This window comes from Gallus gallus, chromosome 24 (genome assembly GCF_016699485.2).
Source record: "Gallus gallus isolate bGalGal1 chromosome 24, bGalGal1.mat.broiler.GRCg7b, whole genome shotgun sequence".
Classification (NCBI taxonomy): domain Eukaryota; kingdom Metazoa; phylum Chordata; class Aves; order Galliformes; family Phasianidae; genus Gallus; species Gallus gallus.
In genome coordinates, this window is record NC_052555.1 from 1,295,112 (window position 1) to 1,310,254 (window position 15,143).

General features: G+C 45.3%; 1 protein-coding gene across 3 annotated transcripts in view; it reads right to left on the bottom strand.

Moving 5' to 3' along the window:
- ARHGAP33 (Rho GTPase activating protein 33) overlaps positions 1 to 15,143 on the bottom strand; it is a 171,580-nt gene that overhangs the window by 94,477 nt on the left and 61,960 nt on the right. For 2 of the 3 annotated variants that reach the window (XM_025143331.3, XM_025143330.3), the window contains exons 2-5: positions 14,440 to 14,548; positions 2,871 to 2,962; positions 1,865 to 1,906; positions 1,414 to 1,498 (exon numbers count right to left, since the gene is read on the bottom strand). In XM_025143331.3, coding sequence (XP_024999099.2) covers positions 1,414 to 1,498; positions 1,865 to 1,906; positions 2,871 to 2,962; positions 14,440 to 14,547 — 327 coding nt within the window. In that variant the 5' untranslated portion in view covers position 14,548. The remainder of the gene's footprint in view (positions 1 to 1,413; positions 1,499 to 1,864; positions 1,907 to 2,870; positions 2,963 to 14,439; positions 14,549 to 15,143) is intronic. The other variant, XM_004947963.5, reaches the window with a different exon arrangement.

Genomic DNA, 15,143 nt, shown 5'->3' on the forward strand with positions numbered 1-15,143 from the left:
TACTGACACAGACAGATAATACTGCATTTCTGCTATGCAAATTTTTAACAGCAAATAGATTCTGAAAGGAGTTTACACCCACTACCCCCTCAGATGCAACTTGGTAACTCGCTATTAGGTGCCAAGCTGTCACTTACAAATCAGTGCAGCCTACAAAGGAGCTACCAACGAAAGCCACTTGATTAACATGTATGAGTCCTATACGAACCCATTTTTAAGCCTGTAAACTAATACTGCTGTTGCGTTAATGGCTTTCGTTTATTTTGCCTTTAATTCTGCTTTTCTCCTATGAAGGCAATACTGCAATGCTTTATTTGTTCATTTCTCAGGAGCAAAGCTCAGCTCTTGAGATATTTTTATCCGTATTACAAAGTTATTACACTGCAGGAATCTTGCTTAGAAAGAGGCTTGGAGCTGGTACAGAGGGCCTGATTCACTGTGTTTGAGCACATGTGGCCTCAGGTACACAAACAGCTGTGTGCATTTAGCTGAGCAACGCTTTGGTTCTGCATAGGGAGCTGTGATGGCTTTACAGAGGCAGCTGAGCACCTCCAGATGCTGTCAGCACTGTGGCCCCCTCTGCTGCTGCCCATACAGACACAGAGCCAACAGCTGAGGGCCTGATAGGGCTGAGCAAGCAGGAGGAATTCTACAGAGATGGAAAAAAAAAAAAAAAAAGGGATGTATGACTCTGTTTGCCAAACTGCCAAAGTACAGGAAAACAAAAGGCTGTAAATAATTCACTATATTAGAGAAAAGGGTTCACAAATTAAAAGGTTGTAACCTCTTTTCGGCTACAGAGCTGGCAGATGCTGGAGGTGTTCCTGTTTCTGAAAATGCAGGACATGGTGTGCCCTATTTATGACAAAACAGCAGCGCCTTTCAGTTCCCAACCCTCCAAGGAACTGCTCAGTGCAAAATGCATCTGCCTGCATTTGTGATGGATGGACCACAAAGGAATGCAGCCCGCACGCTTCAGGAACGCAGCTCGGACTGAGCAGCACTTTCCTGCATTCTGATGACACAGCTGCTGCAGTGCACAATGCAGAGCTGAGACAGCACGAAGGGAATGGGTGAATTGGAGTTAAGGTATTATATTTACAGAAATGCATGCACACAGTTGTTTAAAGATACACACACAAGCTAAAAATACGCATGCACTCATTGCAGGCTCAGTAATGAATGATGCAGACTTACAAGTCTGACATCAGTCAGATGCAGCCTCAGAGGGGTGACCACATGGCTGGGACAGATCCTGGCCCAGAACACAGAAGCAATTCCAAACAAAGAGACCAGATTGCTTTAACTTCCTTTTACTAAACACTCTGCCACGAACTAAGCAAACCCCACTGGAGGTACCCCACCAGGTCAGCTGGACACCCAACAAGAACAGAAAAGAGATCTGAAACTCACCTGTATGTTGCCAAAGTCCACGTTTTCATAATGGAAATGTGCACATTCAGCCATCTTCGGGAAATGACCCTTTGTAAAGGATAACCTGAAGCACACCAAAAGCACACCATAAGATGCAAATCACCAAAACCAAGCTCAGCATCAAGTTCTGCTCTAAAATCCAGTTACTCATACAGAATAAGAACTTCCTCGCCCTAAAGCCAAGGGAGCAGAGGGGTCTGTTGATGTGATGCACCAAAACAGCAGAGAAAGGAATTGAGTGAGAAAGGAAAACTGAATTGCAAAATGGATTTTATCATTGCATCCTTAAAAACCACGTGGCATTTCATCCACACCAAGGCCCACATCTTTAAGGAACGGTGCAGGGACAAGCAGCTCTACCTTAACAAATGCATTTTTGCAGTGCAAATAAACAGCCTTACACGAGACACATAGGAAAGTAGAACGTTACCTGTGAAAGGCATCACAGCCCATCAGTCCCGGGTTGATGTATCTGAGGGTGCAGAACAAATGCTATTTATCCTCTGCTTTTATAAATTCAAAAGAGAGGCATAATTATTCCCAAGTGACTCCAGCTACAGAGATGGCTGACGGGGAGATCCTCTGGCTCTGCCGCATGCTCTGCTTCTGCTCAAGCTATTATAGACTCCTATAGATAACTCTGGTGGTGAGCCAATGAGATTGTCATTATCTAGCTCTCTCTTCCCACGGGAATATAAGTGGGAAGTGAGATACAGCATCTGGCTGCTCAGCACTAGAACAAAGAGCCATTTCCCCCACAGCATCAGAGCACTACGGAGAGGTAATCTGAATGCACAGAGCAATCAATACTGGGGAGTTCTGGTCCTCAAGAAAGCATCCTTAGCAAAGACAAGTCAAGTAATATTGATTACTTTTGAGCCTCTTTACAGGTTAGGGGTTTGAAATCTCAGCTACAAACATAGTAAGTGGGTTTACATCATCTGGGAGAGTGAGAGAGAGCAAAGGAGGCTCACAGGGAAAAGAAAGGGGATCACAGAAGAGAAAAACACTGACAAAGAAAAAGTGTGCAAAACCCATTCAGGGAAAAGGCACAAGGCAGAATGTGACGAAAGGGAAAGAGCAAAACATCAAATAAAAACATACAGGCCACCCTATCATATTTATACACATAAATGCACACATATATATGTCTGTATATACATACACACATACATTTAAATGGATCCGTTTCAGAGAGGAATCACAGAAGTTTAAGAATACAGTAACAGCAAGGGACCTCAGGAAACCTCTGATCCCCACTTCCATGCAATGTCCATTATAACCTTGCTTTGCAAGAAAGTGGGTTGCTCTGGTGAAGGCATTAACAAGAACTATTGCTGACTGCCCTGGATGTATTCCAACACAAGAGCTCACATCCAGGATTTCACCACTAGAAGCCCAGCAAAGACAGGAAAACCAAAGAACACTGCTCTTACTTTTTCACATTCTTCACTTTCATACTTGCTGTGCTGCTGCAGGTCCGGAGTGGTAACTCCCCTGTGATGTCAGGGATATCTGCACCGCGTGCCTGCAAAACAAGCAAAGGAAAGGAAAGGAAGGAACTTAAGATGGGATTGCCTGTTGTGGATTGCTGCTTGCAAAGCATGCGTTTTCTATATATACAATCATAGCTCTTTGGTGGTAAAAGCTGTACTTCTGCCTTTTAAATATGGAGAAAAAAGGAAAACTGAACCTAAGGTGATGACTTAGCATGCAATTGCCTCTTCCTTAACTGTTCTGTAGAGCCTTACCAATAACACTGAGAGCCAATATTTTGTTTGTTACTTCTCTTGGTTTCTAAAGAGAGGTTTTCAGAGGTAGAGTCCAACAAACACTCCTAAACTCCCTACTCAGACACCCAGGCAGCATTCAGGCCCTGGAAGCAGCTGGATAGTTCATGCAGCACAAAGCCACGTTAATGACAGAGCTGCTCATCCGTGGGAGGTGAGCTTTCACAAAGACACTTCAAGCTATTGTTGCAAGCTCACGAACGTATTAAAATGTCTTTAATTGCTGATATTCATTTAGTTTAGTGAGACCAGAGCTCCACGCTCTCCTTTTCCATTTGCATTGCCCCACTTTTGCACCCCTCCTCTCCTCCCACAGCTGCAGCACTATCCCTGAGGAAGCACTGAGCTCCGTGTGCTGCTGCTGGAGCAGCCCTGAGCTCCGGAGGCTGAGGGGTGGCTCTCATCAATGGAACAGTGATGGAACCAGGAGATCAGTACAGACTTCACAGAGCAAGGGGAGCAAACCATGCCCCCTGATGTGTACTGTACTGATGCAGGTGAGCCCAGCAGAACGAGCACAGGGTGGATCACAGAAAGGTGGTTGTTCTGCTTTATGCAGTACATTGCAAAACATGAATGATGACCAAAATAAGGAATGCTCAAGCAAGAGGAAGAGACTCACTTCAGGATTCCCTCTCTTGGAGGCCCAGAATGAATAAGTATTGCACAAATTCATTTTTTAATGATGGGAGTAGGCAGAGCTCTCTGAAGCAGCAGATCAGTACAAGTGCTTTTGCATAGGTCCAGCAAAAGCTCCCTGAGCAGAAGGCATCAGTTTGGCCGCAGCCATGCCCCAGAACACAGCAGTGTCAGACACAGCACAGCCTGATGCTGGACCCAAAGCTTCAGTCTGATGTTAAAACCCCACCAACAGGAGAGACAGTAGAGAATCTTCCCTGTCCCCTTCCCTGAAGCTCTTGTTCAGTTTGACAGGGGTCAAACCTGCATGTGCACCATTCACAGCTGCACAGACTGTGAGCACTCACCCCCTCAGACAACACAAGGGCAATATCTATAGACCTGAAGAAGCCTCCCAAGGCTGCCTGACAGCTACAACGTGCACAATTACCTCAGTATCTCACAGAACACTTGAGAGTCTCATGGTGAATTTCAGCATTAAGAGGATCATCAATTTAATAAACCTTCTGTATCTCTCACGTAAGAAAATAACTAATTACAATGACAAACGCACCATTCCCATAAGCTGCTTTGAGGCAAAGCCGGATGGTGTTCGCCTTCATTTCCTAAAGAACAGAAATGTTGCAGGAAGAAAAATAATTCTTTCTTCTCCAGGATCTGGGAGGTATGAAAATGGTGAAACAAACCCACAGAACCACGTGGGCCCCAGGCAGCCTGCAGTGGGCACAGCCTTCCTGCTGACTCAGAGCAGCGTAGGCAAAACCCACACCTCCAGGAGATGTAAATGCCAGCATCTCTGCTCCGGGTTCTGCTGTCCTCTCCTGCCCAGCTGAGCCCAACCTTGCTGGTTGCCTTCCCATTTCCAGCATCATGCATCGCTGACACGGACTACAATGAGATGCAATGCACTAATTAACTTCGGGGGCTTTTCCAATTAGATTTGAACTCTCTGGGCTGTGCAGCTGAGCATAATCTCTCAGAAGGCTCTCAGCTGAGGAAAACAGGCAGAATAGTGATCCTGTGTAAGCCAAGAGCTTTAACACGAAGCACAAACAGCAGGAAAAGAAAGGTGATTAGATAACGAAGAAAGAAACCTACTGCAATTTTATAAACCATACTCGTCCAAACTGAAATGCAATTACTCCCCATTTAAACCACAGGAAGCCACCTACAGAACATCACACTTCATTCACCATTAATTTTACCTGCTTTGATCCCAAACCTGGCACCCATCACCTCTCTCTCAAAATACAAACAAATCACTCTGCAATGAGATTTGTTATCTTCTGTGCTTTGTGTCACAGCTATTTTGCTTTAAAAATCATTTGGAAACAGTTGATTTACACCTGAAAATTAGCTGGCTAACATCACAGGTTGGCTTCTCACTCCTTTCTCTTCTGTGCACCCCTGTTCTGTGAGAGCTCAGTAATTGCAGAGCAAATCTGCTCATGCAAATTGTTTAGTCTGATTTTCACAGCTTAATATCACTGCTGCACCAATCAATCTCTGCTTTGGTCCCAAACTTGGTAAACAAATCAGGCCTTGATCCAGAATGCAGCCTGCTGGCTTTGTGTGCATCCTCAGGCTGCTGTGTTTGGTTGGAGGTTTCCCAGCACTGCTGCAGTGCTCCAAGCTGGGATGGTCCCACTGCAGCCATGTTTAGGTCACCACAGCCATGTGAGCGCTGGGTGCCACCTGTGCCACTTCTGAGTGCTGCTGCTGAACCTCCCAGGGATGCCAAGTTTGAGTTTGCAGTCTTTTATCGCCTTGACTTGAAGAACTTCAGCTTTGCTCTCTCTGGCACAAAACCTCGGTCATAAATAATTTATATCTAACAACTCCACGGCAGAACGTGAAGGGATTTTCTCCTAGAAGTCTCTCTGCATTCATCAGCCAACACATCAGCCCTCCTCCCTCACCTCCAGAATCATAACACGATGTGAAAGCACACGTGAAATTGAAGCACTCCACTGAGCACGATGTGTTAAAGTTCCTACCTGGGTGTCCTCAGCAGGGGGGTACTCTGAGTTGGGACAAAACCCACAAGTGCAGGTTCACACCAGGACATGTATTCCCTTAGCCAGGGTTAACACAAAGCCACAGTAAAAACTGGATAGCCATTAGCATTTCTGCATCCCCCCATCACCAGTCTCTCATCCAAACCAGTCTGGAGAGACCAGGCTGCTCTGGGTTCCTTTAGCACATGGCCTTGTTTCTAACAATGGCAGAGCTGAATCAAAATGCTGGAGCTGCTCCCCATGGCAGTCTGCCCTTTGCATCATTTTCACTTCCCCTTCCTTTCCATTCTAAAATCAAACCAAAAGACCATCGCCAGAGCTTACCATAAAGGCAGCCTCTGTCACCTTCACTTCTTCACAAGTCATCACCCAACAGCAAGTGATGCTCGACTTCATTGGAGCAACTGCAGCCACCGACAGACTCAAGGAGAGCAACTTCTTTCTACTCTTACTTGGAACAGCCATGCAAGAGCTCCACAATAAATAAGCATGCTTTAATGCATTGCAGCTGAGTTCTTCAGATGTATTTAAGGCGAATAAGCACCTGCTTTTTGTGCCTAGGTCTGGAAATCTCACCTTAAGCAAAAATACGCGAAGTTTTACTGAAGAAGCAGAAAATAACAACTACCCTCCCAACTCCACATCCCAGACCTGAGCTGAGCAATGAGCATCCGTGCTATTCGGGGGCTGAGCAGCAGAGTGCAGCACTGGCACACCTAATGCTGGAAACCAAGGGCAGCCCGCTGTGTGGCCGAGAGTCCCCATCCCCAACTGCAGGAGCTGCCCAGTAGGGAAACTCTGAATCCTGGCTGCAATCATTCTTAATCCCGTGTCTAAGAAATCTGTATTCAATAAAGAAGGTGCTTTGATGTGTATCATTTTTTCAGTCCAGGACTTCTAATTCCATTTTCCACATTCCCTGTCACTGCTGAATTGTTCTAGGCAGCCCTCACTGCACGGCATGGTTAGCAGGGAATTACTCTCTTTCAGAAGACCACACAGGATGCGCTTTTTCTGCTCCCAACCCCTCCCCTCCAAGGGAAAAAAAGTAAGAGAAAACTTTCAAGCACTGCCATGAGCTGGCAAGAAGGGAAACCTCTCATTCCTGAGCTCCAGAGTTACAGGCATTCACCCACAGCATCCATTTACCATAGTTTGAAGGATCAGCCCGAGAAGAACAAAGCACGGGTTCTTAACTATTCACGTCCTGCTTTCTCAAATCAAGTCTGCTAGCTCAGGGATGGGCAGGAAGAGCCCCCCCAGCTCACATGTAAAGCAGCTCATTTGGTGAATGGAATCCAAGGCGCAGAGTAAGCAACTTGGCAGCAGCCTGACCCTACCCCGGCAGTTCTATTGTGACTGCGAACAAAACTCACCTCGTAAAGCTGGCAGATTTTATGTCATGATGGGATTTCTTAAGTGGGCTTTAAAAAGGCGCATGGACTTGCAGATGAATCAAATGCAGCCAAAGAATGACAGTTATTTCCAGCAAAACAGCCCTATGCCTGTATATTCTTTCATAGCTACCACTTGTTTCAAAGACCAAAAACGGATGCACTGAGCAAAAATGAGTGCTTAGCTACGGAGGACAGCATCAGCATGATAACTACCTGAGAGCTTTAAGGCTGTGTGGCTATAGGCAGGCAGCAGCGAGGGCCTCATTGCCATTCACAAAGAGCTCAGCCCGGGGAGCTGCACGTACAGTACACAGTCCCATAGAATGGTTTCTGGCTGAGGAATGTACTTTAAGAACAAAAATCCCACATACAATATGCGTGGGAAAGGCAGCCAGGGTTAGAGTGCTCCTTCTGTACAGCTCACAAAATAAATTTCAGAAGAAAGCCAGAGAAAAGAGAGCATCCAACGAGCACAATGCCTTCCTCCCCATTCCTTGTTGGCTCAAAAAGTTCCACCCCTAAAACCCCTTACTCTGATGCATGATTTCTACAGCCTACTGTTTCACAGAGGGAGGAGGGGGGTCCTAATCACAGCTCACTCATAAAGGACCTGAGGGGCTTTGGGTGCCAGAATGCAATTGCTCATAGCACAAAAAACTTGAGAGATTAATTCAGGTTGAACCCAGCCAATGCCACTCCTCAGTGCCCTGGGCCATATGCAGTGCTCATGTAAATAACAACGTGGCACTGCATTGTGTTACAGGTACAAATAGGCTTAGAAACCAAGGAATTTTCCCACTACAGTGGAAGAAACACTGGGAAGGCAGGAAAACCAGCAGTCTGACAGTTAACCCAATAGATCAGGAGTCAGTGGAGTTAATGGGAATCCTTATTTATGCCTGTAAAACCAGCCTGGGCTCTGCTTATAAAGGAGCTGGTTCCAGTGGCATAAAAGACATAACTGCTATATGATACACTCATTTTGCAAACCCTTATAATAACACAGCAATGTGAGGAATGTGTCTGTTTGTAACGTGCAATTTATACCATTGCTACCCATAAACCTCAGCCCACGAGAACAAAAGGGTCAGCCCAGTCACTGTGCTCCAGTGCTGCCCAGCACAGCTGGACTGGGGATCCCACACCGCTCCAGGGCCTTCAGCCAGAGGAGCCACAGTGAGCAGAGCTGACACAAGCATTTCTGCACTCCCATCCAAGGTGACACTGAGCCTCAGCTCGTGCCGTGTGGGTCAGAATGGGACACAGCACTGGCACAGGGCTGCAGTGTGTGCATGCTACTGCTTGGCACAGCAGGCCGCTGAGTGCAGAGCTCCTCCCCACTGCACACAACAGGGATGTGCCCAAGGATGCTTTACTGCCTTTGTACAGTTATCAGGTAAACACTACCAGAAGCATTCCAAAAATTGGCCATTGCACTCCTGGGCCACTATTGTCTTTTTAGTTGTCATTATCCCCCATGACTACAGAAGAAGAAATACTGGTAATAATGTAATAAGTGGTAAGAATGTAAACATAAACCCAAACGTCTCATTGGTGAGATGCTGTATTTATCCACGTGCATCGGATTCACTGTGAGATAAATGGATATGCAAAATGCAAGGTCAGTGTGCCTGCAAACTGGTGATGGCCATCAGCAGACTGTGCTGAATTGTTCTTCCTTTGCTAAATGCTGCAAACACGGGATTTTAAAACAAATCTGGAAAACATGACTATTTCCCACAGATCAACGCTGTACCACAAGACTGCATATACACTGTGAAGGGTGAAAACATAACTGAAAGCAGTCCCTTCCATAGCGTTACCAACAAGAATTAAATGATTACTATAAATCAGTGCTTACTGCCAAAAATACAGTATCCATTCCGGCTTAATCGAACTCATTTAATTGGCAAACCCAAATGGAAGTCAATGTGCCAATTAAGTGATTGTCCCTCATTGCAAAGACTCCCAGGGACAAACGCATGCTGGGAGTAAACCTGTGGAACACAAAGGACTCCGACCAAGAGCAGAGGGAGGGAAAGGACCATATGCAGCAATGCAATACCTTGCCAAAAGCTTCACAAGGGAAAAAGCATTTGATTCATGCAGCAATAATAAGGAAAACAAGATACATGAACTGAAAGTGAAATGGAGGTTGCAGGTTTGATGCCAGACCAGAACTGTTTTGAACAAAGTATCATGGTGGCCATTTGGTGTGCTGTAAGGAATAACTGTCACATACCCAGCCCTGCTGCATGCAGGGGAAAACTCCTGGACACATCCAGAAGGGATATACTCCTGAAGGATGCCCTGTGGACACACTGTAGGACGAGCCCAGCTGGGAGGATGATCACCAGCACTCTGCTCAGGGCAATGTGGAAGCAAATCTCTCAGGAAATAAACCCACCACAGCTTAAGGGACTGGAAGATGTGACAGACACTGCAGAAAAAGCCACCTTGTTCAGAAACATATGTCGTGTATATATATAAAAGAAATCCTATTTCCAGTTTTGGACTCAGTACATTCACCTTATCTCCAGCGCAGGACTGCCTGCTGGCTCAGTGCAGCTCCAGGTGCTATCATTCTGTGGCAGCACCATTTGAAAGGAGCACATGAATAAAGAGTTCTACATTCGTTTCACCCTTTTTAATTCTGCTTCCCTACAAAATTCTGACCAAATCCTGCTACAGGGAAAGGCTGCTGGCAGGCTGCTTTTATAGCACGGCAACCCTGCACCCACAGTGAGGTGCTGGGAGCAAGTCAGATGGTCAATGACATCAAGTAAATGCAAAAATCAAGTAAAACTATCAGATTACACTGCAGTTAATGACAGGTTGAGGACAGCTGTTTTGTAGGTTTGGGTGAGAAATCTTATTTAAAGGCTCTCTTTCACGACTTTATGTCTTCTAGCAATAGAAACAGAGCACTCTTCAGGTCCTTACAAGGAAAAGATGCTCCTTTCCTTTATGGTAACATAACCAGCTCAGAGAGACGTTAGAAAATCCATATGCTGCAACATTACTTGGCTCAAACACGGCTTTTTGTCCCCAGAGCTCACAAGTATTTCACAAAGAAAGTCAGCATCATCAACTGCATCTTTGGAAGTGGAGCAGCAGAGGAAGAAAAAGGGCACGTGTGAAGGTTACCCAGCAGTGCAGTGGGACCTGGGGGCTGAGACATGGGAAAAATGGTGCAGATAGTATTACTAAATTCTAAAAATAAAGGATATAACTGGAGGTTGCTACAAAATATAGCAGTCCTCAAGCACTGGTCAAGAAGTTGTGTTGTGATCTATCTCCTATGAAGTCTATCCATCCAGTGCCGCATCTCGGTCAGTCTGGCTCTGGATGATAGAGCTCCTATGAAGCTGCAGGAGCCACCCAAAGTATCAGAAGAAACCAGATCTCCCCAAGAAAGCCACCTGCCTTTGTGCCTAACCACAAAGAACAACAGCTGGAAGTACAAATCAGAGTCCTACAAAGGACAAAAGCAACTCAGGTGTCCACGATTAGCCAACAAGGATGGAAATATTAAAAATAGAGTTTCTGTCCTATCTAATATTCAGAGAACAGGAGGACATTCAACCTCTACGTATTTAGAAAGTCCTTTAGTTTATTTCTTGTTAAGAAGCAGCTTTGGAAACAAAGCACTCACATAAATTAATAATAAGAACTTCCAAACACATTGCAGATAAAAGGGGGAGGGAAGGAAGGAAAGGGGATGCTCACCTAACCGTGAATGCATAAATCACCTTTCCCAAAGTACAAAAGCATGTACAGAGGCAAAGTTCGAGAGACAGCTGAATGAGCATCACAGGCCTGTCTGTTGTGTCAGAATTTCCCAAGCTCTCTGCACTGTTGCTAGACTCAGCAGTTCCTCACCTGGCAGAGTGTGATATTCATTCCAAGTGACAAAGCCTCACACCCAGTTGGGTCTCCAGCTGTCTACAATGAGAAGCAATGGAGAACAGAAAACAGCACAGCTACATCCAGCTTCTCCAAGCCCTTACAGCCTCCATTACTCAAAGGCTGAAACAACAAGGAACAACAAAACCTGCCTGCAACTTCAACAACAACTAACCAGAAATTAAGTTTATTATGCAACTATGAGAAACTCACATAGCAAAGTACAGGAAAGGACCAAACCTCAGTCTGTCAAGAATGCAAAGTGAAGAGAGCACGGAAGGAAGGGTCATGATTCAAATGATCAGGAAAGAAACAAATACAGCAGATGCACTGGTTAAGCAAAGAGTACAACATTAATTCTCAGCAGGAAAGCATCCTGTAAGTCTCCCCTTCTAAATGGCCAATAGGCAGAGGTTGAAAATGGAAATTTGATTCACTTAACACAGAAAACACGAGCAAGTGAGGTTTTTATGTCCATCTACAATGTATTCAAGTGTGCATGAGGTCAGAACACCACAAGCACAAATCCAAGCCATTGTAACTACAAGCCCAGTCTTTAACACTTAGCCCTATGCTCCATCACACCAAGTCATTGTGCAGCAATACCCAACCGACTGCAACAAGCACAGAATTGCTCAGGTTGGAAAATACCTTAAGGCTCATGAAGTCCAAACGCAACCATACCACCCTAACCCTAATAAACATACTACCCAAAGTACCCTAACTCTAATAAATGAGGTATGCTAGCTAACTTGTGTCACAGGTGGAGACTGAATTAGAGATAATATTCCTGAGACACACCTGGAGGTTACAGACAGCACTGTGTCATACAGTGACCCACACGAGCCCTGGCTGTGCGGTGTGGAGAAGCTCCATGCTCTGAGGCTGCAGCACGCACTGCTGGCTGAGCAACACTGATTAGAACAGGCAGTGCTCTCAGACATGAGATCTGCTGGCCAATGCAGAGAGAAGGAAAAAAAACACCTGCAGATAGAGGAAAAAAAACATATCCAGGAAGAGAGAGCTGCTAAAAGTCAGATCTACCAGCAGAGAAGCATGGAGTTGGGCAGAACAAGTACAGAAAAACACCAGCAGAGTAAATGGTAGCAAGGCCAGAGCTCTGTCTTGGTTTTGGGTTTTATGGCCTGAAAATGGAACTTGAAACAAAATACTATCATTGTGTTATAGAGGGTTTGATAATGCTGGTAAAACAGAATACTTGGTTGTCTTATTTAACATTAAAATAAATACCTGTATTATAGTGAGGGTATAACTATGTACAATGAATATTTCAGCCAAAACGTTCATCTGCCGTCTATCATCAGCCAGATATTAATGGTGCTTTAAACCTTACATAATCCATCAGGATGAAAATTCATGTTCCACTGGGCTCTCAGTGTTCTGTTTGCTTTGTCTGTCTTGCTGGATTCCTCTACGGCGTCACAAATAGCACTGATTCATTTAAACCATCTCTCAGAAAGGCTTGCTCAGCCTGTGAAAGTAAGCTGGGTTGAAATGCATGCTCTCTCACTGTAGGGCACAGTGTAAAGGTTGGGCACTTGGCATCCTTCCTTTGAAAGGTCATTCAGGAAGGTGCTGCTGCAGGAAACACAAATATGCGACAAGTCGATGCTTCTAAACAAAGAAGAACTTGCTGCTCAGATCTATGGGAGCATTAGGAAACCCATGTTGTCACAAAGACTGAGAAAACCTAAAGCAATGTCTGCTGCAACATTTCCAGATGAGCAAAATAGAGCTACAATCCCATTTCACTGCACTGTTGATAAGAAATCACAGCCATACAACTCACATCTTCAAATTATGTGCTGCTGGTAACAATAGCAGTCATTAAGGTGTACTAAGGACTACAGAATGTCATCATAGGTCTGTATGAAAATCCCAGCTGTGGAGATACTGCCACGTCCAGTAATGCTGCAGGGAAACAACTCTAACATCATTCAACAGCGCTGTAATTCCAAAGGGAAAAGGACAAACACAAATGGTTTTCTAACAGTGAAAACTATTTCTCTCCTCACATCACCTCCAGAAAGTTGGAGGTTTATCCACAAAGGCCTCTGACCTTCCTCCCCTTAACCAAGCTTAAGAGAGAACCAGCTCAGCATGGATTTCCCGTACAGCACCTGGGCTTCTCTGCAAACCCTCAGCCCTATACATCACGTGGCTCTGACTGCCCTTGCAGCACAGCTAAACTCAGCCCATCTCTCGTGCTGCTGCGAGGCAGGAGCAGAAAACATATGGCTTTTCCAGATGCTCTGCCACTGCCACGTGATCTGATGCAAAGGAAAAATTGTCACTGGTCTCACATCACAGTAATTTCAGCCGTGCAGTTGGGCTGCTTCACTGGGAGCAGCAATCCCACCCACGAACATTCAGATCTTCCTCTTGTCCAAGCTCCATAGCAGAATGCAATTTCCTCTTCTGCTTAGTATGCTAATGAAGCAATTTAGAATATATTCAATAAGAAGCAAGATAGGACATCTGGACAGTTCTGTACTGAAGCAAGGTAGGTCAAATGCCTGCGAGGTAAGATAACTTCACAAAACCTCCTAACCAGATTGCCTAATTTGGCAACTGAATAAAGTAACAATCTCCTGTCCGAGCTCAGCAAACTCCAGAGGAGCTGGGAAAAGAGGAAGAAAAGGCAGAGAGAGATGCTCCACTCATTTGTTTAAAAAGGAAATGAATCAATCAGGGCAATGCAGAAGTCTGCAGCCCACAGCCCACTTGTAGTGTTGTGATAAGGATGAGAGCAGCACCTTTGTGCTTGCTTTTCTGCAATTCCCTTCCCTCTGATGGCAGGTTAACTTTCAGGCTAACATTTCACTGCTGCGGACTCTGCCAGCATTTCGCTATAATCATATTCTTCCACAATGCTGCATGCTTCAAAGAGCATGTTTTTACATCAAGTTCCCTTCATGCTCCAAAGTCTTGCCGAAAACGAGGTTAATGCAGACTGAAAATCCCTGTGACATTATGGACCTTTTAATTGGTTACCAGACCTGCTCTGGGGCACGTATTAATAGGGCAGAAGCGTTATGTGTGCTCCTTCTCCCTCCCCTTGACAAAGTGCCAGAGGAAGGAAAGTATTTCGGTCTTACTGAAACTACTACACAACCCATTTAAATCTGAAATCCGCAGAGGAAGAATGGAAGCATAATATAAAACACGAGAGCCAGCAGTGCTGGTCATTCCGAACAACAGTCATGCACACAAAAATGCATCGAGGGGTTTTACCATAGCGCTGAGGGTCTCCTCCCAGTCCGGCCTCTCTCGGGGATGGATGCTTCTCTGGAGCTCTGGCACAAAGTCATCTTCTTCTGAATGTAAAGAGGACTTCATCATTCTGGAAAGGAGGACAGACAGGTTTGATACGTGGTCATCTTCACAGCTCTTAAAGCACTGAAAACCTTCAGCCTGTTTTAAGGAGCTGCTGTTTGCCCACACAAACACCCTTAGCCTGTGAGAAGCAGACATTGAGTCCTTGGCCAGCAGAAGGTGCAGCATCACCCGCTGTGGCTCCACTAACACACAGGACTCTATCAGTAGATGACATTTACTGAGAGTAATCCATTTGATAATCAGCGCTACATATACAATTAAAACAAACACCCTGTCAAAACACATCCTTCCTCAGCTTTAAGACTTGAAAATAAGAGACTGAATTCACACCTTTACGTTCACTTTGGATTACAAGTTGATTTACCACATGCTCCTCAGGCTTATGCCGATCCCCCCTGGATTTCCCATCGGAAATGTTTTCTTAATAGCGTTTCCCACCAAGGCCAATGCTTTCCTTTTGACAAATAAACGTCCCACACGTCTGAAATGCTGCCAGCACTGCAGGGCTGCCCAAGGACACCGCACCTCCTGCCTTTAGGTGTGCACACACTACAGCAAAATGAGCCAACAGAACCACCCAGATGGGGTCTCAATTCAAT